At 40.3% G+C, this 26,594-nt stretch overlaps 1 protein-coding gene across 13 annotated transcripts in view; it reads left to right on the top strand.

Annotated features, from left to right (window-relative positions):
* The first annotated feature begins 883 nt into the window (after positions 1 to 883).
* LOC143022568 (cysteine--tRNA ligase, cytoplasmic-like) overlaps positions 884 to 26,594 on the top strand; it is a 118,517-nt gene continuing 92,806 nt past the window's right edge. The window contains exons 1-7 of one of the 13 annotated variants that reach the window (XR_012966097.1): positions 884 to 1,732; positions 8,258 to 8,378; positions 11,034 to 11,183; positions 15,167 to 15,436; positions 16,546 to 16,707; positions 17,930 to 18,166; positions 22,053 to 22,199. Coding sequence is in view for 12 of the 13 variants with exons in the window: in XM_076180838.1 (XP_076036953.1) it covers positions 11,148 to 11,183; positions 15,167 to 15,436; positions 16,546 to 16,707; positions 17,930 to 18,207; positions 22,053 to 22,199 (893 nt within the window). In the remaining variant the exon portion in view is untranslated. Of the gene's footprint in view, positions 1,733 to 1,859; positions 2,235 to 8,257; positions 8,379 to 11,033; positions 11,184 to 15,166; positions 15,437 to 16,545; positions 16,708 to 17,929; positions 18,208 to 22,052; positions 24,463 to 26,594 lie in introns of those variants that run through there. The other 12 variants (XM_076180838.1, XM_076180843.1, XM_076180837.1 and 9 more) reach the window with 12 other exon arrangements.

Here is a 26,594-nt window from a genome sequence, read left to right as displayed (position 1 = left end):
CCATCCTGCAAATACAAAAAGGCACTTCTCTTTGCGTTGGGATCCACAATCTTCACTTTTCTTCAGAACGTTCTTCAAGCCGTCCGTTCGTTGAAAGTGTGTGTGTGTGTGTGTGTGTATGTTTAGTTTTTACATAGTATTTTGCGGGAGAAGAGCTATGCTCGTAGGAACTCGCAGTTGTATCTTTCCGCATCCAGTTCTTTCTTAAAGTCGTGTATAGTTTTAGCACTCACTGTTTTCTCTTTCAATTTATTCCATGTATCTATCACTCTAGATGGAAAGCTATTCTTTTTCAGATCTCTTCTGTAACTGTCCTTCTTAAGTTTCTTCTTGTGTCCCCTTGTATTTCTACTGTCCCATTTAAGTAGATCATCCCTGTCAAGGATTTTCATCCCTTTCATAATTTTGTATATGGATATCAAATCGCCTCTTTCTCTTCTTTGCTCCAGAGTTAATAAGTTTAGTTCGTCTAATCTTTGTTCATATGTCAACATACAGAGTGTTGGTGCCATCGTCGTTAGTGCTCTTTGAATTCTATATATATATTTTTTATACTGGGTGTCCATAGTGACGCTGCATACTCTAATTTTGGTCTTATCAGTGTAACTAGAATTTTCTTCACCATTTCCTCGTCCATGTAGTTAAAGGCCATTTTCATTGATCTTGGTTATGGGTTTCTCCAACTATTTTGTTTACATGTTTGTCTGGTGTCATGTCATTTGAAATTATCACTCCTAAGTCTCTTACTGAATTTACTTTTGTAACTTCTTTTGTTCCAATTTTGTATTTACCGGGTATTCTATTTTTTTTCCAAATTCCATTATACTACATTTTTTAATGTTGAAATTCTCTTCGTTCTTCTTACTCCAATTCCAGATTTTGTTCAGATCTCCCTGAAAAGATTTACAGTCTTCTTCTTTACTCACTCTCTTCAATAGTTTTGCATCATCTGCAAAGAAGTATATGTAGCATTTAATTCCTTCATCCATGTCGTTTATATAAATAGCAAACATTATTGGAGCTAATACAGAGCCTTGGGGGTACATTTATCATGCCTACCCATTTGAGTTATTTTCTCTTAGTATCACTCATTTTTCTTCCTTTCAAGAAGTCTCCCATCCATTCCAATAATTTTCCTTGTATTCCACCTATTAGTTCAATTTTTCTTAGTAGTTTTTTGTGTGATACTTTGTCGAAAGCCTTTTGTGGGTCCAGGAAGGCACAATCTGCCCAGCCATCTCTTTCTTGTATTATGTCTATCAATCTATTATCTTGAGTACATGATCTTCCACTTCTAAATCCAAATTGGTTGGGGCATAATATTTTGTTCTTTTCCATGTGTTTAGTCCATTTTTTTAATAACTATTTCGCATATTTTTGCAATTGTGCTTGTAAGGGATATTATATTGGTCTGTATTTTGTGTGTGTGTATATACACATACATATTATTTTACTTTTGTCACGCTATGTTATTCAGTCTAATAAATAACTCCTCTTGTTTTCCCAAATATTCCTTCACAGTGAAAACTATCTATGAAATATTTAATTTCATATATCAAACGTTGCATTTTTAGCAAATGCGACTGCGCATTGAAACACAGTTGGCGAAAGTAAGCGTCGAGAGAAAACTGAAAGGTGAAAGGTTACTAAATTATTCAAAATTGAAAGGAAATGGTATAAACATCTAAGTATAAAGATTGAAACCTGTTACCTTCCCCCAGATATTACAGAGGTAAGAAATAGTGACATCAACAATAGCTAACTGAGTTGAATCATTATCAACAAAACTGATAATTTAAAATTTGTGGAACTACTTTAACTTTTAACAAATGGATGGAGGACCAGTCGACTGCTGTGTCGATTAATTCATATAAACTTTAAAGTCATGATTCAAATACTGAATATAGGAAGAAAAATAAGAATAGTACACTGATTTGGCTTACATGTAAAAGTAATGCAATGTAGAAATATATATTTTGTGAATAATTCTGTATTGACTGCATTGTGACTGTCACTGACTTTTACTTCTGTACCGAGTCACAGTCGAAAGCTACTGGACAGTCACAATCATGATGATTGTCACTGTGACTGTCCAGTAGCTTTCGACTGTGACTCAGTACAAAAGTGAAATTATTTCGATTTAATTAGATCTTTGTACAAAAATGGTAGAGGTTGCAGTTATCAATGAGAGTGGTATATAGATAGTTATCCAGTCTTACCTGATTTAAGATTAGGTAAATGGCACATTTAAAATATCAATATGCTGTATTTAATTCCTTTATAATTTTATTTTATTTTTTATTACTGAGTTTGTGGCTGCTGTTAAACTTGCTCATATGATAGGGGAATAATTTCTATTTATAGATTTGGGTAGGTTTTTACTTCCTATGATAATGCAAATATATATATATATATATTTTTCACTTTTTCTTCATTTGAGTAAAGAAACAAATGAAAAGTGATAGCACTGTCTTATTATCTAAAAAGAAAATAAGTAACATACCCTGCTTTGGAGTAATTGTTTTAAGTGCATTAGATGATTAGCGGTCTCACTAAACGCCGACCAAAGCCGACCAAAACCACACAATGACGGTTTTTGCTCAAATGCATAGTTTATATATAAAAAATAACACATGGTTGCATTATTTGACCTATTTTCTTTAAAATGTGTGATTTCCATGTAAAATGATCAAAGAGTTACGTTTTTATCCTCTGCAAAATTAGCAACCGGCAACCAACACCGACCAAACCCAAACAATGACGGCTTTTGCTCAAATTTATAATTTTAAATAAAAATTAGCATATGGTTGCATTATTTGACCTATTTTCTTTAAAATGTGTGATTTCCATGTAAAATGATCAAAGAGAAGTTACGTTTTTATCCTCTGCAAAATTACCAACCGCCAACCAACATCGACCAAAACCACATAATGACTGTTTATGCCCTAATGCATGATTTATATGTAAGAAATAGCATATGGTTGCATTATTTGACCTATTTTCTTTAAAATGTGTGAATTCCATGTAAAATCATCAAAGAGAAGTTACGTTTTTGTCATTTGAGCAAAAGCCGTCTTTGTTTGGGTTTGGTCGGCGTTGTTTGCCGGTTGGTAATTTTGCAGAGGATAAAAACGTAACTTCTATTTGATCATTTTACATGGAAATCACACATTTTAAAGAAAATAGGTCAAATAATGCAACCATATACTATTTTTTATATATAAACTATGCATTTGAGCAAAAACCATCATTGTGTGGTTTTGGTCGGCTTTGGTCGGCGTTGGTCGACTTTGGTTGGTGTTTAGTGAGACCCGATGATTAGTGACTTCAGAGCCCTGAAGGACATTAGCAGGAGAATTTTACCATCTGTTAGCCAGAACAGCAAAAGAAGTTTTGCAGGGCAGTAAAAGCCCTTTAAGGCCAAGGCAGCCAAAAGTTGGACAATTTATAGTTTCACCCAACCAACGATTTTGATATATGGCTTATGTTTTTCTGGTGAGAAATGTTGTGATATGAACGATGGTGTACATCATTTCCATCACAAATGCGTACTTTTCAAGTAATTAATTATTGAATTTATGCACTATGCCCACATCTCCCCAACAATCTGGGGGGACCTGTGGGAAATTGGGGTTTTTGGGTGGGGAGCACTAATAAATCGAGTAATGCGCATTGCAAAACAGATATATAATAATAATGAACAAGAACACATAAAAAAAAAGATATTTAAAAAAACATAAATTTCACCTTTGAAGTCCACAGTGTGGTCGGCTAATACGAGCGGTAACCAAGTTTGTTTACCAACAATTCAAAATATGTGTCGTTATATCTGCCACATTTAGCAAAGGCCACTCCACCCGCGCAGGAGTCGCTAACCGTAAACTAACGTAACCTAACCGTTCGGTTAGGTTAGGTTACATTAGGTTTGGTTAGGTTAAGATAGGTTAGGTTAAGATAGGTTAGGTTTGCTTAGGTTAGGTTAGGTTTGCTTAGGTTAGGTTAGGTTTGCTTAGGTTAGGTTTGCTTAGGTTAGGTTAGGTTTGCTTAGGTTAGGTTAGGTTAGGTTAGGTTTGCTTAGGTTAGGTTTGCTTAGGTTAGGTTTGCTTAGGTTAGGTTTGCTTAGGTTAGGTTTGCTTAGGTTAGGTTAGGTTTGCTTAGGTTAGGTTAGGTTTGCTTAGGTTAGGTTAGGTTTGCTTAGGTTAGGTTAGGTTTGCTTAGGTTAGGTAAGTTTACGTTCATTTAGGTTTGGTTGGGTTAGGTTACGTTAGGATTGGATAGGTTTGGCTAGGTTACGTTAGAATAGGTTTGCTTAGGTTAGGTTTGGGTAGGTTAAATTATGTCTGGTTAGGTTATGTTGGGTTTGGTTAGGTTATGTTACATTAGGTTAGGTTACGTTAGTTTATAGTTAGCAACTCCTGCGCGGAAGGAGTGACCTTCACTAAATGTAGTGGATATAACAACAAATATTTTGAATCATTGGTAAACAAACATGGCTACCACTCGTGTTAGCTGACCACACTCCAGGCCTCAAAGGTGATTTTTTTTTTTTTTTTTTTTTTTTTTTTTATCTTTTTTGTGTGTTCTTGTTCATTTTATACTTGTTTTGCAATACACATTACTCAATTTATTAGTGCTCCCAACCCAAAAAACCCTGATTTCCCAAAGGTCCCCCCACATCGTTGGGGAGATGTAGACATAGTTCAACTTCAATAATTAATTACTTGAAAAGTATGCATTTGCAACGGAAATGATGTACACCATTGTTCATATCACAACATTTCTCACCAGAAACACATAAGCCACACATGAAAATCGTTGGTTAGGTGAAACTATAAATTGACCGATTTTATTTCAAGTATAATTAGGCCTACAATCATTAATAATGATGATGATGATATGGTTTAACAACACAAACTGAAACTCTCCCCAATTGGAAGGGTGGGACGGTGCCCCTCACAGAGGACTTTGTAGCATGGAATTTAATGAACCATGATGCCCTTGGTTCAACTTCACTGATGGCAGGGTTTGAACTGCCATCCCCTCGACCTTCGCTGTCATTAATGATGGCCTAACCCGCTCAGCCAGCGAGCTTCCTAATGAATGATAAATACTGATGAAAAGAAATAAGCAGGGTGTCATTACAAAGGAAGAGCATCCTAACATGGGACCTTTTGGTCCATAACTAGGTCAGATACAAAAAAAAATAGAAAATAAACAAATCAATAAATATGAAATGAGTAATTAATTAATGTAGATAATAATAAACGTAGATGATAATACATAAAAATGGTAGATGATAATAAACTAATAAATGAAATAAATGGCAGGTATTATAGCATATTTTCTAGGTGTTTATGTAAAGGAATCTTAAAGCTTTGAGCTATTCTAAATTGCACTGCCTCTGCGATGTTTGTGTATGTATTTACCTAGTTGTATTTTACAGGAAGGGGAGCTACGCTCATGGTGTCCCGCCTTTGTATCTCGCAGTGTCTAGGTTGCTCTGAAATTCATGAATGGTTTTTGCACACACTATATTTTGGTCCAGTTCCAAGTGTCCACCACTGTATGTGGGAAACTGTTCATCAGATCTCTTCTATAATAATGTTTATTGAGTTTCTTTCCATGCCCGCTTGTGTTTCTCTTGGCCCAGTTTAACAAGTCTTCTCTCGAGTATTTCTGTGCCCTTCTTGATTCTATAGATGGTCGATAGGTCGCCTCTCTTCTTTGCTCAAAAGTTGTAATATAAGTAATAAAATAAACCGTGACCTCCATTCTCTTCATTCTCCTCCCCATTCTTCTACTCCTCCTTCTCATTCTCTTCATTATCATCCTTCCTCCTCCGCTTCCTCCTTGTCCTGCTCCTCCTCTTACTCCTCCTCTGCCTTCTCTTCCTCCCCTTCTGCCTTCTCCTCCTCCTCCCCCTCCTCTGCCCTCTCCTCATTCCAAAGGATTACAAAGGAGGAGCATGGTGGCAGGAGACCTTTTGGTCCATAACTAGATCGGATGCAGAAAATATATAATGATAAATGAATAAAAGAAAAATAAATTAAAATGATAATACAGTAATATAAATGATAATAAATAAGATGAATAAATGCATAGGTGTAGTTGAATAATGAACAAACAGGTAAATGGTAAATAATAGATTGACAGATAATTGATGATAAATATCAAGCAAATAATAAAAAACAATATAAAATAAATCTTGGTTAGGTGTTTATCTAAATGAATCTTAAAGCTTCGAACTGAACTACATTGCACTGCCTCTGCAGGAAGTTTGTTCCATTCATTAACTACATGGGTGGCGAAGTTGTTTCTACCCACTTCCAAATTGAATATATTTCCTGACAGTTTGAGATAATTTTTTCTTGTCTGATTCTCATTCAGTGTGAAAATTTGATCACTTGATATCAGTTCCCTTTAGAATCTTAAATACCTGTATCAAGTCACATTGGAGTCTATGCTATTTTTTTACTCCTTCACCACATCCTCTGCCTCCTCCTCCTTCACCTATTTATCCTCCTCCCTCTCCACTCCTTATCCTCCTCCCCCTCCTTATCTTCCTCCTCCTTTTACCATCTGGTGACGTAGAAAACATATCATGTCGATACAATACGAACAACATTCCAAGTGTTTCTGTAAGGGAGAACCCAAGGGACTCTTCCCCTTTTGGGTCTGCAGAATTTCAGTCGGTGAATCTTGAGGCAACGGCAAATATTATTCCTCCCCCGTCATCCGTTGCCCTTATTGTACCTTTCCAGCAAATCCCTTCCTCTCTTAATGTTTGGTACTATTTTTTATTATTCTTTATATTATTATTATTATGTGCTGTGGTACCATTTATTATAATTTCATATATTATTTATTATTATTATTATTATGTGCTGTGTGTTGCGACACTGCTTCTGACCCAGGGCAGTGGGCGGATTGCAGGGATGACCCGTCATCTAGGAGGAGCCAAGAAAAGAGGGAGGGAGGGGTGGTGAGTGGGAGTACAGTGTGTTGGGGATGAAATGGGTGGGGGTGGATTTCATGCCTTTGTTTTTGGCTATCTCCCTTATAAGGGGGAAAAAGCCATTGATATATATGTGTGTGTGTGTGTGTGTGTGTGTATTTACCTAGTTGTATTTTGCGGGAAGGGGAGCTATGCTCGTGATGTCCCGCCTTTGTATCTTGCAGTGTCTAGTTTGTTTTTAAACTCATGAATGGTTTTTGCGCATACTATTTCATTGTCCAGTTTGTTCCAAGTGTCCAAAACTATGAGGAAAACTGTTTTTCTTCAGTTCTCTTCTATAGCTATGTTTTTTTATTTTCTTTCCATGTCCTCTTGTGTTTCTTTTGTCCCAGTTAAGTAAGTTCTCTCTATCGAGTACCTCTGTGCCTTTCATGATTCTGTAGATGGTTAATAGGTCACCTCTCTCTCTTCTTTGCTCCAGTGTCGGTAACTCCAGTTTAGCCAATCTCTCCTCGTATGATAGGTTTGCAAGTGCAGGTGCCATTTTTGTAGCTGCTCTTTGGATTCTTTCTATTTTCTTTATATTCTTTTTGGTACTGGGGGACCACAGTGTCACTGCATACTCTAATCTAGGCCTTATCAATGTAACCAATATTTTTTTTATCATGTCTTCGTCCAAGTATGTAAACGCCACTTTTATTGATCTTAGCAAGTTGTAAGTCTCCCCGACAATTTTGTTAATCTGTGTGTGTGTGTTATTTTGACAAATGGAAATAAACTCCACCGCAAGGACTTGAACCTTTGCCGTAGTGACTGCTTATTCTGAAACAAAGGCAATAGCATTTGTCAAAATGACACAGCTTATTGGAGGGCTTGCCATAATAAAGACTTGGTGAAATTAGAATAGAGACCGAGCTGGCCTAGTACCGTCAGGGAACCTCCAGGTTGAGATGGTGGTTCCTTTTATAGTACAGCCTTGGTGGCTTGATGCTATCGCCTTTGTTTCAGAATAAGCAGTCACTATGCCAAAGGTTCAAGTCCTTTCGGTGGTGTTTATTTCCATATATATATATATATATATATTCTGATTAAAGTCAACTGCGCTAATAGCTTTGGCTATTTTAAGATACAACTTCTTCAGTTGGAAGAATATCTTTTTTTCTCCATAGTTCAAAGTATGAACAAAATCATTCATGATGTCAATGATGCTGATGAATGCCGAAAAATATAATAATATTATGTAACAGTACAAAAAGCTGTTGACACTGACACCGAAAACTTAATTTTTTTCGCCTCCTGCAGAGGCTTCTTCAGGGCGAGAACTACAACTCCGATGGCTATAAGGTCTACTATCGATGAAGAGTAAGCTGACCGTCACGCTTTTTGAAGCAGGGAAAGTTGGAAGTAGGAGAGATCACCGAAGGTACCGTATATACTCGTCTATAGGTCGATCTCGTGTAAAGGTCGACCCCCCATTTTTGGCCAAAAATTCTAGAATTTTCCATATACCTCATGCATAGGTCGAGTGGCTTGTTTTTGTTTTGGTGCTTTGAGCATTCCACTGTCTTAATGCTTTGAAGTGGCGTGGCTTGCCTGGTATAGCAATTGATTATTATGGTTTTTTCACTTCATTAATTCTGATGTATTTTGGTTTATGTTTTTTCAAGTTGATTGATTTTAGTATCTAATAAGTTTCACTGAAGTTACCATTTCAGCAGAGTGAAAAACTTGAACAGATTACCAAGTTGTTGTTTTTTTCATGAAAGTAGCAGTTGCCGACAAGACTGACGAGTTAAACACCATATGAGGACGGAGCCTTTATTTGTACAATGTTTCGCTTATTACAGCCTTTTCAAGTACAAGTTGAGATACATATGCTTGAGATTAAATAAGGGGAAAGGAGGGAACGGGGAGAGAAAAGAAGTAGGGGGGAAGGGAGAGAAGGAGGAGGAGGAGGAGGAGGAGGGTGATTGAACACTGGGAAAGGTTGAGAATGCTGGCCCAAACGTCCGTGAACAAAATGTTCACAAAGGGTGGTTTAAATATTTTAATTTTTTTTTTTGCTGGCCATGGGTATTAGGGGAATTATGTGGGGCGAGATGTTGAACATACCCCTATTTTGTTCAATAGTGTTCGTTCCTTGAATGATCGCTGCTTCTAAACACTTCCTGCGGATTTTGTCTGGTTCTTGTATCAGCAGCTCTGCATTCTTCCAGTCCATAAGATGGTTTTCCTTGTTTCTATGTGTCACACATACATAGGTGGTGACATCATGTCTGACGTCGTAATGATGTTCACGTATTCCTGTATTCAGGTTGTGTGATGTTTCTCCGATGTAAACTTTATCACATCCTGAACACGGAATACGATAAACACCAGCTTTGGTGCCCAGTGTTTGGTTGTTGTGTATTTTCGTCTTTGTGATGTCTTTTATCGTCCTGCTTGTCTGGCACACTACTTCCAAATTGGTGGTTCTTAAAATATGTGTCAGGTTGGTGGCAATGTCGCTGGTTGGCAACACGAGACGTCTTGTTGTGTAGCAGGACAGCACAACAAGACGTCTCGTGTTACATTGTTTTGGTAATGGTAACAATAATATATACCATATAGAAAGCTAAATTTGAGAATATCACAGCATTTTATTATTTTTCAACCAACTATGGGCACTATAATAGTATACATGATATAATAAGCTTGCCTGTGCTAAGAATTTTAACAAACAGGTAAACCCACAGTATGGGGTTTTCGTATCAAGAAGGAATTTCACATGTTTTGGTACATACCGTGTATTTCATGTCCCCATTGTTTACTGGTAGTAACTAGTAGGTAAATATTTTGATTTCTGAACCTAAAGAAAAGGTAAGAGTTCTTCCTAGCCTTTCTTGTCATGTCTGGATTTCAACCTAACAAGATTATTACTTGTGTATAGGTCGACCCCTAGGTTTTGGCCTAAATATTTTTCCTTAAGATTTCGACCTATAGACGAGTATACAAGGTACCTAGGTGAGGTCACCGGGAAAAGACAGGGTCCGAGGAAGTCACTAGGTGAGGACACAAGAGAAGGCGGTGAAGAAGAATGACTTTGGGAGAGATCACTAGGCGGAGTAGACGATGTTGAGAGGAGTCCCTGGGTGAGGTCACTAGGAGGGATAGGAAAGGTCATCATTCTCATCACAGACTGCAAAGAGGAAGCTCTAGCTTGGCTTCTAGTTCTTGGTCCTGTGTGATGGGGGTATTGGTGTTGCTGAGGGTCCTGGCAACCACTATGTTCCTGAGGGGGTTCAGGGTCAAGTTGTCTATGAGATCGTTGGTGGGCAAGGTGTTCCTGGGGGCGGGCTGATGGGAGGATGAAGTCTGTGGCTTGTTGTATGTTGATGGAGGGCTGTTGAGTTGTGATAGATACAGCTTCAGCGATCTGCAATCTTTTAAGATTTATTTCTTTGTGGAGTATAATAGTGTTGCGTATTAATGTGTTCATTGGGGGGTTCATGTCGTGGTGGTCAATGTAAGGGGGAAGAAAGCCTTTGGTATGTATATGTATGTGTATACGGGCCATACATTAGCCCAATTAGTTTGATTCCTGGAACATACTTTGGGCATTGTCGCATTTTTAGGGTTATATGTATTATTATTATTATGTGGGAGTGGATTTATGCCTTTGACTACCTCCCTTGTAAGGAGGAAAAAGCTGTTGGTATATCTATGTATTATTTTGTTATATATATATATATATATATATATATATATGTAAATATAGTTTTTATTACTTTATTATTTATACATATATTTTTTATTACTTTTTTTTTTTAGTATATCGGTACAATATTAAATTTGATACAACTAGAAAGATTCCTTATCATATATAGTTTTTAAGTTTGTAGTTTAAATTGTAACCATATATTGGAAGGTTATTTCATTGCTTTGTTGGATAAACTGAATTGTGTAACTTTGATTAATCTTTGTCAGAATATAGCCTCCTTGTAGATGGATTAGAAAAGAAAATTATAATAGTGACTCCCCGTTTTGGCTGAGTAGGATTTTGAATGTCTGATTTTTACACGTTTGTTTGTGCCAGCAGGTGCATCCACTGCCGCATCAGAAACGGGTTAGAAGTGTCCAGATCTTCACTGCGGTGCAAAGAATGCCGCTGACCTCTTGAATTGTGCCAAGTGCAAGTTCCCCAAGAGAATGAATGAGTCCAGTACTATGGGTTTTGCCGCTGCTAAAGGTGGGGGAATTAGGGCGTGCACACGTAAGACCCTTCGTCCATGGGGAGCTAAGATGAGAGGGAAATGAGGGTGGTGGATGGGAATGGCCTTTGGGTTGGCTACCTCCCTAATAAGGGGTAAAAAGGGCATTTGTTCTGAGTAACGACTGCCGCTCACCTCGGATGTGAAGTGATTTTGACATCACTGTATTTTCCTAGTTGTGTTGTATGGGAAGTGGAGCTACACTCGTGGTGTCCCATCTTTGTATCTAGCAGTGTCTAGTTTGCTCTTAAATTTGTGTATGGCTTTTGCTCACTATATTGTTTTGTCGTAAGAGGCAACAAAAAATGGGACAGGGGATGGGATAAGGAGTCCTGCCACCTGTAGCCACAAAGGGGACATTCCTAGAAAAGGTAAAGGCATAAGAAGGTCTGGGAGTTTTCCAACCAGTAGCCTAGGGTATGGGTCTTTTAATGTGTGTGCATGTGGTACAGATGAAAGTAAAAGGGAAGAGATAGGCAGTATGTTTGTGAAAAGGAAGATGGATGGGTTGGCTTTGAGTGAAACTTAAGTTGAGAGGAAAGGGCGAGTCTGAGTTTGAGAGTGTAGTTGGGAGGTTCTTAGGAGTGAAGAGAGGGCGAGGGAGAGAAGGGGTGGCTCTACTAGGAAGTGAAGAGATAAGTAAGCATATAGTGGAGTGGAAGGAGGTTTCTTCAAGGTTGATGTGGATGAAGGTGAAGCTGGGAAGGGAGATGTGGGTTTTTTTAAGTGCGTATAGGCCTGGTAGTGAGAAGAGTGTAGAGGAAAGGGAGGCTTTTTGGGTAGATATAAATGAGTGCATAGAGGGATTAGGGAAAAATGTCAATGTAGGTGTATTGGTAGACCTTAATGTTAGGGTAGGAAATGAACCAATAGATGGAGTGATTGGGAAGTATGGAGTTCCAGGTAAAAATCGTAGTGGAGAATTGATGGAGATGTGTCTTGAAAGAGAGTTGATGATAGTAAATACAGTGTTTAGGAAGAAAGTCAAGCATAAGTACACATGGGAGAGGGTGGTGGATGGAAGGGAGTTTTCTTCAAGGTTGATGTGGATGAAGGTGAAGCTGGGAAGGGAGATGTGGGTTTTTGTAAAGTGCGTATGGGCCTGGTAGTGAGAAGAGTGTAGAAGAAAGGGAAGCTTTTTTGGTAGATTTAAATGAGTGCCTAGAGGGATTAGGGAGAAACATCAATGAAGTAGTACTGGGAGACCTTAATGCCAGGGTAGGAAATAAACCAATTGATGGAGCGGTTGGGAAATGTGGAGTTCCAGGAAAGAAAAATAGTGGAGAGTTGATGATGTGTGTAGAGAGTTGATGATAGCAAATACATTGTTTCAGAAGAAAGTTAAGCATAAGTACACATGGGAGAGGGTGGTGGATGGAAGGGTGGTAGATAGAGCATTAATGGACTATGTAGTGGTAGGTAGGAGTATAATAGGAAGAGTTAAGGATGTACATGTACTAAGGGGAGAGGGTGGGGGAATATCAGATCATTTTTTGGAAGAAGGTAAGTTGAGAGTGGAGGATAGATGGAGAAAGAGGAAAAGGACAAAAGGTTGGGAGGTGCTTAGAGTGAACTCTTTAAAGGAAAAGGAGAAGGAGTACAAGAAGAAGCTGAAGGAGGAATGGGAGGGAGTGAAGGATAGAGTAGAGCTAGGAGTGGAGGAGAAATGGGGATGGTTCAAAGAGGGAGTCATAAGGTGTGCAAAGATTGTGTGTGGAACAAGGAGGGCGGGAGGAAATAGAAGGAAGGGTAGTGAATGGTGGGATGAGGAAGCAAAGAAGGGTGTAGCAGAGAAGAAGCTGGCATTCATAGATTGGCTGCAAATTAGGACGAGGGGAGCGTATGAGAGGTGCAAAGTAAAGAGATAGGAAGTTAAGCATAAGATAAAGGAAGCAAAGAGGAGAGCAGATGTGAAATGGGGTAAGAGTATGACAGAAAACCTTGAAAGTAATAAAAAGATGTTTTGAAAAGAAACTAAAAGAGGAAGAGGAGGCAAATCAAGTCGAGAAGAAAAGGTAAAAGGTGCAGATGGAGAGATGATAATGGAAGAGAAGGCAGTGAGAGGAAGGTGGGCAGAGTATTTTAGGGAGTTGCTAAATTTGGAGGAGGATAGGGAGGGAAAGGTATTTGCAGTGGGAAGCACTAAGAAAATGAGAGTGATAAGTGAGTAAAATGGAGAAATAGGGAAGGATGAAGTGAAAGCAGCTGTCAAGATGATGAGAGCAGGTAAGGCACCTGGGTTGGATGGATGCCATGCAGAATGAAGAAAGGAGGTACAGTTATGGTGGATTGGCTGATGAGGTTATTTAATGGTTCTTTAAGAGAAGGTAGAGTGCTGGAGGACTGGAGGAGTGCCTGTATAATTCTGCTTTACAAGTAAAAGGGGGACAAGTGTGAGTGTAGTAGTTTCAGAGGGATCAGCTTTTTGAGTGTAGTCGGGAAGGCTTATGGGAGGGTCTTGATTGATAGGATTAAGAGAGGAACAGAGGGAGTAATTGGTGAGGAACAGTGTGGGTTTAGGACAGTAAGGGGTTGTGTAGATCAGATTTTTTTGGTAAAACAGATATATGAGAAAGCTATAGGAAAAAGTAAGGATTTTTTTTTTTTTCATACTTCTATGGATTTGGAAAAGGCTTATGACAGGGTAGACAGGAAAACACTGTGGGAGGTACTGCAGATATATGGGATAGGAGGAAAGCTGTTTAGAGCAGTCAAGAGTTTTTACAAGAGCAGTACAGCTTGTGTTAGGATTAGAAATAGAGTGAATGGTTTGAGGTGTGTCATGTCACTATGGCTGTTCAACTTGTACATGGATGGGGTGGTGTGAGAGGTAAATGCAAGGGTAGTGGGTCAGGGATTGGAGATGGTTAAAGAAAATGGAGAAAAATGGAAGATAAGCCAATTGTTGTTTGCTGACAACACTGCACTTGTAGCAGGGTTAGAGGAGGGATTAAAGAAGTTAATGAAGGAGTTTGGGAAGGTGTGCAAAAGAAGGAAGTTGAAGGTAAATGTGGGTAAAAGGTGATGAGATGTACAAGGGGAGAGAGTGGCAGCAATTTGGAAATGTGTATTAAGGGAGAAAGATACTTGGGGGGCAAATGTGGCAGGAAAGGGAGGAGTGGAGGTTGAGGTAGAATGTAGACTGAGAAGCAAGTAAATGCCTTGGGGGATTAAAAAGTGTAATGAGAAATAGACACTTGGGAATGGATGCTAAGAGGAGATTGTATAATGGGGTGATTGTGCTGATAACACTGTATGGGGCAGAAACATGGAGTGTAAGAGATGAGTTTAAATGTGTTTGAGATTAAATGTCTGAGAAGTATGCTAAGGGTTACTAGGCTGGGTAGAGTGAGAAAGGAAGTGAGGAGGAGAGTGGGGTGGAAAAGGGAGTTGGGAGATAGGGTGGATGAAAGAGTATTGGGATGGTTTGGACACATGGAAAGAGTGAGTGAAGAATGACTAGTAAAAGAGGTATGGAAGGCAGAAGTGGAAGGAGTGAACATGAGGGAGTGACCAAAGATGAGGTGGATGGATGGGGTAAAAGGGGTATTCCCTTCCCACTTTCATGGAAACAGTCACACACTAACACACTAAAGACCAACAGTCCAAAGTTTTTTCCCAGAGAGATCTTTTGGGAGTTCTGGGGACCCAGAAATCGTTGAGTGTTTCAGTAGACTGTAGTCTTACTCATCCATTTTTAAGAATTATTTGAGACAAATGAGAGAGTGATAGCTGGGGACGGGTAAAAGAAGATGGGCTAAGAATACGTTTATTGTCCTAACATTTCAGTCTCTGTGACCTTCTTCGGAGGACTGGGTCATAGAGACTGAAGCGTTAGGACAATAAACATATTCTTAGCCCATCTTCGTTTACCCTTCCCCACCTATCACTTGCTTGTCCATCTTTACGTCATGTTAGCCGTGGAGCCGCACCCTCGTTTTACGAACAATTTCATTTGCAGGTGAAGGAACCCCTGTCCAGGCTTCAGCAGGTGGTGGACAAATCAAATGGCGTGGCAATAGGGGAGGAGAAGTCGCTCATGGATGCAAGCCACGACGTTCTCGGAGAGTGGCTCGACGCAGTGGAAGGACATGCCATCATGGACAGCAGCATCTTCATGGCCCTGCAGCAGTACCATGAGAACGATTTCAACAACATGAAAGCTCTCAATGTAAGGATAGGTGTGGGAACAAGCTTTTTGACTCCTGATCCAGTGCGATCTTTTCCTCAGGTGATCATTTTTTTTTTTTTTTTTTTTTTTTTTTCCTCCCTTCTCTGACCACACAAAGCCGTAGTTGGTTCGTGTGTTACGGAGGATTGCAGGAGAGAATGACATAGGAGTTGTTTTGTTAATTATATTTTAAAATTGGTTTAGCGGGGATGGGGGCTGAGGGAGTATGTGTGAGAAATAATTTGACACAGCCCAAAGGGATTTCTCCCTGTCTTCTCCTTTTCCGCATGAGGGGACGGAGAAGGGGGAGTCGCCGATTTAATGAAGCAGCCTTGTTATGGATGTGCTGTGTCTTGCGACACTGCTTATAACCCAGGGCAATGGACGAGATGCAGGGATGACCCATCATCCAGGAGGTGCCAAGATAAGAGGGAGGGAGGAGGGTGGAGGGGAGTGGAAGATATAGGAAATGGAATGGGTGGGAGTTGTTTCTATGCCTTTTTATTTTTTTTTTGCTACCTCCCTTGTACATACATATACATACATATACCAAGGCTTTTTCCCCCTTCCAAGGGAGGTAGCCAAAAAGGGAAAGGCATAAAAACACTCCCACCCATTTCATCCCTAAATACCCTAAATACACTCCACACCCCTCCCACCCTTCCTCTCATCTGAGCACCTCCTGGATGACGGGTCATCCCTGCACCCTGCCCACCGCCCTGGGTCAGAAGCAGTGTCGCAAGTCACAGTACATCCACAGCAAGGCCGCTCCATTTAATCGGCGACCCCCCCCTCTCCGTCCCCCTTTGCATATAAGGAGAGGACGGGGAGAAATCCCTTCGGGCTGCGTCAAAATTTACTCACACATCCTACCCCACCCCCCACCCCCCCGCCCATTCCTCCTCATGCAGTCACAACATCATCCATATACAACCATTCTCCACTCACCTCTGTCTTCCGTCCTCTCCCTTCCTTCCTCAACAGACATTCCCCTCTTCCCCAAAGCCCCCTTCACCCCATCCATCCACCTCCCTTGTAAGGGGGAAAAAGCCTTTGGTGTATGTATGTATGTATCTATGTTTAGCTCTAGTAAGAATTCACCTTTTAACTTGGATGATGTCAACTGATAGTATTTCATATTTACTTACACACTGTTGACGCTCTTGCAGGTGCTCCCTGCTGGCATCATCATGAGGGTGTCTGAGTATGTGCCGGAAATTGTAGCCTTTGTACAGAAGATTATTCTCAATGGCTTTGCACATTTGTCTAATGGATCGGTCTATTTTGACGTCGCCAAATTCGACGCAGACAAAGCACATTACTATGCTAAGGTAGGTCAAAGTATTTCTCGTTCGTCACTCAGTCTCCCTCAGTCCATTGTAATGATTCGTGCTGTATTTACCTAGTTGTATTATACAGGAAGGGAGCTATGCTTGTGATGACCCGTCTTTGTATCTTTCAGCACCAAGTTTTTTCTTTAAATCCTGAATAGTGTTTGCACACACCGTTTCTTTGTCTAATTTGTTCCAAGTATCTATCACAGTGTGTGGGAAGCTTTTTTCTTCCCCAGATCTCTTTTTAGTAATTCTCTTTTTTTATTTTTTTCTTGTCCTCTTGTTTTTCCATTGTCCCATTTCAATAAATCATTCTTATCTAAGATTTCCATTCCTTTCATGATTCTATAGATAGTAGGTCTCCTCTTTCCTTTCTTTGTTCCAGAGTCGGTAATTCTAATTTGGACAGTCATTTAGTGGTGCTACTATAGCGTGAGGTCTACCATTTCCATGCATTTATTTTAGCAATAAACACGTATTTTGTACATATCCTAGGAGCAGCTTGGATAGATAATTGGATTTCTAATTACATTTATATTAAAGGAAGAAATGTAAAAATAAACATGTTATCATATATTTCCATACATTTATTCTAGTGATACATACTTTGTACATCTTCTAAGACTGACACAAATAGGTTAGGTCAGGTCAGGTCATGTGGACAGGTCACATTTTTTATGTATTTGGGCAGGACACATGTTTGATTGGACCACAGGTGAGGGGAGCGTCCCGGAGGAACGCAGATCACGCGGTAGAGTTCAGGCTGCACCTGGGTAGGTGACATATGGCGGTAGGTAGACCTCACACTATAGTACCACCCACTTAGTTGTGTGTTAACTGGTCAGACTATGTTAGGGGATTAGAATAATACCACTATGTTCCCCAGTAGGTTATAAAAGGTAAATAGACTTTCGAAACTTTCCCATATTTTGTAATATTCAGAGTCGAGGGAAAAGTACACTGATTGAATTACCCCATTATGAAGAGGATTAAGGCTTACATAATTGGTCCAGTACAATTAATCGTCCATCCAGGAGGTGCCAAGATAAGAGGGAGGGAGAGGGGAGTGGAGTGGAGTGTGATAGGGATGGAATGGGTGGTGGGAGTGGTTCCTATACCTTTTTTTTTTTTGGCTACCTCCTGTGTAAGGGGGAAAAAAGCCTTTGGTATAATATGTATGTATGTAAAATTAATCATCGACTTTTTTACTCGATCTCAGTTGGTACCAGAAGCTTACGGCAACCAAGAAGTGTTGCAGGAAGGTGAGGGAGATTGTCTTTATCGGAAGACTACCAGAAGGAGAAGAGAAGCGCCAACGACTTTGCCCTTTGGAAGGCTTCCAAATCTAGAGAACCCTCTTGGGATTCGCCTTGGGGTCCCGGGTGACCCGGGTGGCACGTTGAGTGTTCTGCTATGGCATCCAGCATACTCGGAGATTCTGTGGACATTCACACAGGTCAATATTTTCTTAAAAAGAAAAAGAAAGGAAAAAAAAAAGTAAATAGATAAGTACTCATGTATATATGTATATATATATACCAAGTTTTTTTTTTCACCTTACAAGGGAGGTAGCCAAAGTCAAAAGGTACAATTCCATTCCCACCCATTTTATCCTCACCCACTGCCAGGGCCCCAACAAGGGGAAGGGCAGGTGGGGGCAATGCCCCAAGGTGGCATTTACTTATTTATTTATTTATTTATTTATTTATTTATTTTTGGGGGGGGGTCTTTGGTGAAAAGAAGGTAAGGCATATTCCCCCTAATGTACTTTTAATGCATGATTTGTTTATTTTGAGTTGTGTGTTGACATGTGAATCGTGCCAGTGACCATCAGATGTGGAAGGTGGTGATGGTAGTGGTGGTGTGTGTGTGGAGGGGGGGGGGAACTTTTGGACTCGCCCCGGGGGGGGGGGGCACTTTTGGACTCGCCCTGGGGGGGGGGGGACTTACCCTCATCAGGGCCCTGCCCACTGCACTCCCACTCAGCACCCCTCCCTCCCTCCCTTCCTCAATAGATAAAAAGAAATAATGAACATAGCATTAACAGGAAAATTTGTATGAAATGAATATACCTTCTTCATATGTATTTAAGCCTGGTATGTGTCTTGATTGGGTTGATGAAAGAGTATTAGGATGGTTTGGACACATGGAAAGAATGAGTGAAGAAAGACTAGTAAAAGAGGTATGGAAGGCAGATGTGGAGGGAGTGAACATGAGGGGACGTCCTAGGATGAGGTGGATGGATGGGTTGAAGGGGGCTTTGGGGAAGAGGGGAATGTCTGTTGAGGAAGGATGGGAGAGGACAGAAGACAGGGGTGAATGGAGAATGGTATATTGATTAGTGATGTGCCAGAACCAAAATTTTTACTGATACCGATACCGATACCGATATTTTTTTTTTTTTTTAGCATTTTACCGATACCGATACAGGAATTTAATGGGTTACCGATACCGATACCGATATTTTGCGCATTGCTCACAATGCCTTGTACTTTATTGTGCACTTTTTCATAAAGCTCTGGGATAGTTGTGTTAGAGATGTATTTCCTGCTTGGGATCTTATAGTTTGGTTTTAAGTGATTAAGGAGCCTAGCAAATCCCAGATCTTCTACAATAGATATAGGTTGACAATCTATTGTGATCATTTCAGCAATATATTTGTGTACCTCTTTTGCTGGAGCACTGTTGATGTCCCAAATCTTTTTGTACTGGAGAGTAGCTTCAAGAGTTGGCTGTTGAGATACCTGTTTTGCACTTGAACAGCCTGTTTGACTTTGACTAGAAGTTGAAGTTGAAATTTTTAGCTTTTTGGTAGGTGGAACATTTAAGAATGAGGCAAGTGTTGGGTTTGATTCAGCTGCTTTTTTCTGCTCCAATTCGGCATTTCCAAACTCATCAGGATGTTTATGTTGAAGATGCTTTCTAATATTTGTTGTTGTTTGGGTTTGCCTGTTTATTCCTCCTCTGCTTAATATTGTATTACAGAAATTACAGGATACTTTTGAAGAATCATCTTTGCATACTGTCACTAGATTCCATATAACACTGCTTTGACTTAGGCATTATTGCTAATTCTGGCAATTCTAATTGTAATTTAATAAATTTATCACAATATTGACTATCTGAAAAATGCAAGTTTAAATATTAGATATAAATAAATAATTACAATAAATAAATATTAAGAATGAGATCGAAAAGGGTAATAGGATAATAGCCATCAGCTAGCTCTCTTCTCTTCTTACATAAGACGCAAATGATTCCACAACCACATGGCGTGAAAGACACCCTTTACTTTATATATTTATATAATTATTTATTTGTTTCATGAATGAAAGTAATTTAACTTAAATTTTCTCTCAAGGTATCGGCATCGGTATTTATTTTTCAATACCGATACCGATATACCGATACCTTCTATTTTACCGATACCGATAGCTTGAAAATAAACCGATATTTACCGATACCGATACCGATACCGAAGCTTCGGTACATCACTAATATTGATGATGTTGTGATGCATGAGGTGGAATGGGTGGGGGGATGGGGGGTGAGGCAGTATGTGAGAGCAAAATTTGACGCAGCCCGAAGGGATTTCTCTCTGTCTTCTCCTTTTATGCATGGGGGGACGGAGATGGGGGTTCGCCGGTTTAATGAAGCGGCCTTGCTGTGGATGTGCTGTGTCTTGCGACACTGCTTCTGACCCAGGGCAGTGGACGAGATGCAGGGATGACCCGTCATCCAGGAGGTACCAAGATGAGAGGGAGGGAAGAGGGTGGATGGGGAGGGGAGTGTATTAGGGATGGAATGGGTGGGAATGGTTTTTATGCCTTTTTCTTTTTGGCTACCTCCCTTGTAAAGGGGGAAAAGCCTTTGGTATATGTATGTATGTGCTTACACGGGAGTTCAAGAAAGAAAATTAAGTCTTATGATAGTTACATTATATACCAAGAGAAAGAACATGGGATGGTGGGAAATGGTTGTGTGTGGATGGTATTTTGACACAAGCAAAGGGATTTCTCCCCTTGTCTTGTTTCCACATGAGGGGACAGAGAGGGGGAGCCACTATGTAAGTGAAGTGGCCTTGTTGTGGATGTGCTATGCCTTGCTGCATTGCTCCTGACCCAGGTAGTGGGCAGGAGACAGGGATAACCTGTCATCCAAGAGGAGCTAAGATGGAGAGGGAAACAAAGGTTGTGGATGGGAGTAGGTGTGTCTGTGACTTGGCCACCCCCCTTATATGGGGGAAGAATTCCTTGGTATATATATACAGATAGATCTATTATATGCTAAGAGGCTTCTTCCCAGTTATGAGACAAGGTACATACATGCATACACCAAAGGCTTTTTTCCCCTCTTATAAGGGAGGTAGCCAGAAAACAAAGGTATAGAAACCAGATCCACCCACTCCACTCCCCTCCACCCTCTTCCCTCCATTTCATCTCGGCATCTCCTGGATGACGACTCATCCCTGTATACTGTCCACTGCCCTGGGTCAGAAGCAGTGTCGCAAGACAGCACATCCACAGCAAAGCCTCTTCATTAATTCGGTAACCCTGACCCCTCCTCTCTGTCCCCTCATACCAAGTCAAAATAGGCTTGTTACCTCGACTTCGTATGGGGATGCTCATAGAGCATCACTCCTTGCACCAGAAGTCAAGGTATTGACAGTTTGAACCCTGCCACCAGCGAGTTGGACCAAGGGCATGGTAAAATTCCAGGCTACAAAGTCCTCTGTAAGGAGCACCATCCTAGCCTCCTGATAGGGGGAGTTCATGATGTTAAACCAAATCAAATCGTCAGATATTCAATACGAGTCAAATTCTCGCATACAGCATTGGATGCCTGAGGTACAACAATTGATGCATCACACTACTCGCATTATAAAATATAAAGTGTCACGGATGCTATATTACTCGTTCTCTTTCACTTAGTAATAATAAACAGAGAAAATGTGATCAAGCCAGTTCACAGAATTTGGGGGTCATTTAGTTACAACTACAAAATGAATATAATCAAGATGCCAACATTGACAACCTTGTGGGTACACGACCTACCTTTTATGGCTTGCATTCAAAGGGAATGACAATTTAGCAAAAATCACCGTATCCGAGAAATACTTATCTGGACCTCCCCATGTCCATGACGGAATTATGTACGTATTTGTGTGACGTATCTGTATCCAGGGAGGTATATTTTAGGAGAAATTCTAAAAATATATTCTCAGGTTGATATATAGAGAATTCCAGTTCTCTCTCTCAGGAAATCTTAACTTCTATTATGTTTGCAAACTTGTGTAGAAAGATTGATGTCCCTGTTGTTGATATGATGTGACGGCATTGCAGAGATACGATGGAAGGAGCTCACAAGTACCACAAACTGGGGACGGAGTTCCACTTGCACGTGGCTGACCTGACGAGGAGGAAGGGCGACACGTCCAACATTTGCAGAGAAGCGGAATTGGGATTTTTGGAGGCATTCAATAAAGGATGGTTAGTATAGTTTGTATTGTTTACATGTGTTCTTTCATACATCACACATAATTCATAGATGCATGAACATGTGGAATACTTAAGAAGGTGATATAGCCCTGGCTAAACAATACACGAGTTAAAGTCTAAATACAGTAAACCCTTGATATAACGGACAATATGGGGACGAGTCTGTCGATATATCTGTCATATCCCGAAATTTGTATGGTATTAGAAATGAGTAGTATTAGAAATTACAGTAAACCCTTGCTATGACGGATGATATGGGGACGGGTCTGTCATTATATTCGAAGATCCATTATAACCGAGGATCCCTCGCTATAACAGAGGAAAATCCGTTAAAGCGAGGGTTTGTCCGGTCAGATTTTTTGTCTATTGTATCTGATATCCGGTATATCAAGGGTCTACTGTATGATAATTAGAAATCAAGGATATAGATCAAGTTGGAAGTGTACATGAATTTGAGGTTAGGTAGAATAAAAAAAAAAAAAAAAAACTAAAGAATAGGAGATGTGACCCAACAAGCATTGCTCCGTTCCTGTATACTACAATTCGGTAAATACACGTACAGTAAACCTTCTATAAATCGCCATAATAGGGCACAGTTCATGCCAACTCATAAGATTTTTTGAATTATGAGTCATACCCTATTTCTATCTATCTGTATAACTAGGGCATTTCCCCCCATATCAGGGAGCTAGCCAAGACAAGAGCCACATACCCACTCCCACACATTTCGTTCCTACCCATTCCACTTCCATCCACCACCCTTTCCTCCCTCTCATCTTAGCTCCTTGTGGATGAGGGGTCAGTTGCTAGCCAAAAGAAACTGTTTTAGACCATTAACCTTGAAATTCTGTTGCCTGATGCCAAGTGTGTGTAAATTCAACACCAATTAGTTGGAATTGTGCAAACTAATGGGCATTAGATTTATTCAGAACTCGAAATCGGTTGCTAGGAATAGGGATGCAGCTGTTCTGGCATTGCTGACTTATGAGTAATTATGACTCAAACTTAAGTTGAACAATGTTATTGACTGGTGTAGGGTTTGCAGAGCTGAGCATATTACGGCCAGACAGGTAGTGCGTTACCGTCAATGTGTTACCGAAAAATCTGGGGTGCATTTCTGTCAATGCATTACCGATTTTTATTTCCTTAGAGCGGTTCACCTGTTTGCCCAGAGGGAAGAGGGTGGAAAAAAGCCTTTGGTATATGTATGTATGTATGTATGTAGAGTGGTTCATGTTACTGTGTATGTATACAGGGTGTTCGGGATAAATTTGATAATTTTTTTTATCTTTTGTCAATTCAGAACCATTTGAAGGATTTAACAGTGGTAAAGTGCAATGGATAGCTCATTCTGTGTACTATTGGTGGGTGTGAGAGCTAGAGAGCATGGACGAATGGAAAGCACCAGAATATTGGAAGAGATTGACCTGCATCATGATGATTCGCGTTGGATTAAAAAATTCGGAAAACCTAGCTGCAGCTCAGTGCTCCCTGAATACAGTGAAGGCTGTGAGATGTGAGCTGGAGAATTGTGATGGAGATGTCAAAGCAGTGGCTAGCAGGAAGGATCATAGCAGGTGTCCTGAATCTGTCCACACAATGAAATTTGTTGAGAATCTGCAAAAAAAGGTGCGGCAAGACCAGGCAAGGCAATGCAGACCTTGGCGAGAGAGATGGGCATCGGAGTGGTGACTATGAAGAAAGTGCTGAACAAGATCTTTGCTAGTCCCCATACAAGAGGTGCAAGGGCCAACTACTTACTTTCAAGGTACAAGAGCACCTTACGAAAGCCAAGAAACTCCTCAACAAGGTCAAACACCCAGTCACCCCATAAACACCCCCCACCCCCACCCCTTAGCCAAAAGATTTTTGTTGATGACCCTAGCTTGTCTTTGACCATGGACAGGAATGCTCATAGGATTTGCCGCCCTCACCCTTTTCCTTTGTGAATTCCCCTATCCCTATCCTTCATATTTGCTACCCTACTCCACCTTTTTCACCATCTTTCTCCAATACTTGTTAAGGAAGGTTCTGGTATCTTAGTGCCTCCCAAGCTGTATGTCTGAACCCAGTCAAGTGGGGATGTATACCGCGAGGTCACTACTCCCTGCGAGGGCTGAAAGCTCACCGACTGGGGAACGCATGTTTGCGAGGTAGGTATTAGGCTGCCGACTTCCTTTCTCCCTATCCAGTACACATGCAGAGTGACTACGCTGGACCCATCCTAAATGGGACAAAACAAAAGAGGACAAACCCCGGGGTTGACAAAGTCTCTAACTCACCTCCAAGGCTCTGCATGTGTAAATAGTCGTTTCTGGAACTTCCCAACTCTGCAGAGACTTTTCTTTTATTGCTTGAGGCATCAGGCAACTGCAGTATCTTCTTCTATGTATTGATCTTTCTTAATATATGGTGTGGCCTCAGAAATATACACGATCATGGCAGCTGTTCAAACTGTACATTCTAAACCTCCACCACTACCTGATCCTCCTCCTAAACCCCCCAATCCCTCTCCTGATATGATCAATCCTAATGTTGACGATATTGACTTGGCAAAAGTAAAACCCCCCCCGTTGATGACTCCAGCTTGAAAAAGGACATCGGTAGCAATACTAAGACTTCATTGACAGATAATTCTGTAGCCCAAAAACTTACTGTTGGAATGGATTCTGAAGTGACAAAAACATCTTTAGATACTCAGAAACCAATAGATAGCTTAAATATTGCCCCTAATAGTCATAGAGTCTTACATTTAAAATATGTCTCTCTTGATAAGAGTTATATTGACTTACATGAAAAGTTCTGTAAATTTGGACCAATTAAAGAGATCAGGGTTTAACTGAATGACAACTTTAAAGCTTGGCTAGTCTGGATCTCATTTCTTTCTAATCAGGATGCAGCGGCTGCCTGCTTGGATTATAATAATTCCAAAGAAAATTAATCTTCGGCCCAACTTGCTGCTAGAGTGCCACCTAACCAGGATATCTTTTATCCAGAAAACCCAGTAGAGGAAAGGAAGGAAAGTGTGCAGAGGCCTCCCAGTCCAGTTAAGTGGCTTATTATCACTCTTGCAAATGAACGTGCTAACTTGTTCGAGTTTAGAAGATTCTTGAAGAGTAGTCTTGGCTCTGGTAATTTGACTAACTTGCAGGTATCATGATTTGGAAGAAATTCCTTCTTGATTCATGTAAAATCTTATGAACAAGCTGCCATGGTGCTTAACTTGAGACAGAAATCAGACATTAAGGAAGTTAAACCCCACTCTACCTTTAGTTATGCCAAAGGGGTAATTTTTAATAGAGATCTCTATGATTTTGATGAAGAAGAAATTTTAGAAATGTGCCCAACTAATGTTTGGAAGGTTGTTAAAATCCCTTGTTCTATGATTTCTAACTTTTTCTGGTGAAGATCTACCTCATTATGTAGAGATAGAAAAAGAGATTGTTTATGTGAAGCAGTTTAAGCCCCGTCCCCTTCAGTGCTTTAACTGCTGTGGTTTTGGCCATCCTTCCCGCATATGTGCAAGGGACAAACTGTGTTTGATATGTGCTCAGCCTGAACATGGGGATTGTTCCCGCGCAACAGTTTGTATAAATTGTAAAGAAGAGCATGATGCCAGAGATAAGAACTGCGTAATTTATAAGAAGGAACAGGAAATACTACTAAAAGCCCATGCAGAACATATGAGTGTAGGACATGCTAAAAGACTACTAATTCCAAAAGATACAGTGTTGTTGTTAAAACAAATAATAAAGTGGATCAGCCAACTGTAGAACCCAATAGAAATAAAATTGCCAATATGAATTCTTCTGTTAACACTGAACCCAAGCCTCAGTGTTAAAGTGTTACTATCAAATCTAATGGTCTTTCTTCTTCTGAACTTGGAATTTCTAATACTTCTGAACCCTCCTCTGCGGAGGTTTCCTCACCCCTTGTTGAAGGGGTGTCCCCTGCCCCATCCGGAGGGGCACCTAAGGTTTCTATTGTTGAAACCTCACAGGCTTCTTCCAATGAAGCCTCATTTCAGGCAATCTCTCTTCCAGACTTGGGGGACTCCCCAGTAGAGGGATTGCTGACTAGTGTGCCTCACTCAGTAGAGGTGCACAGAAGCAATGAGGATCAACCAACTCTAGAATGTAATAGAAAAACAAATACTAATACGAATTCTGCTGTTAATGCTGAACCCAAGCCTCTGCGAAAGAGTCACTATTAGACCTAATCGTTCTTCTCCAATACTTAGAAATTCTAGTACTCCTCAACCCTCCTCTGCAGAGGTTCTCTCATCCCCAGTTGAGGGAATGTCTCCTGACCCATCTGGAGGGGCACCTAAAGTCCCCATTGCTGAAACCTCACAGAGTTCCTTCAATAAAGCTTCCTCTCAATCAA

This window comes from Oratosquilla oratoria, unplaced genomic scaffold, assembly GCF_046742065.1.
Source record: "Oratosquilla oratoria isolate Oo_2021 unplaced genomic scaffold, ASM4674206v1 SCAFFOLD118, whole genome shotgun sequence".
NCBI classification, from domain to species: domain Eukaryota; kingdom Metazoa; phylum Arthropoda; class Malacostraca; order Stomatopoda; family Squillidae; genus Oratosquilla; species Oratosquilla oratoria.
The sequence above is the reverse complement of the archived record's forward strand: the minus strand, read 5'-3'. Positions and strand labels throughout refer to the sequence as shown.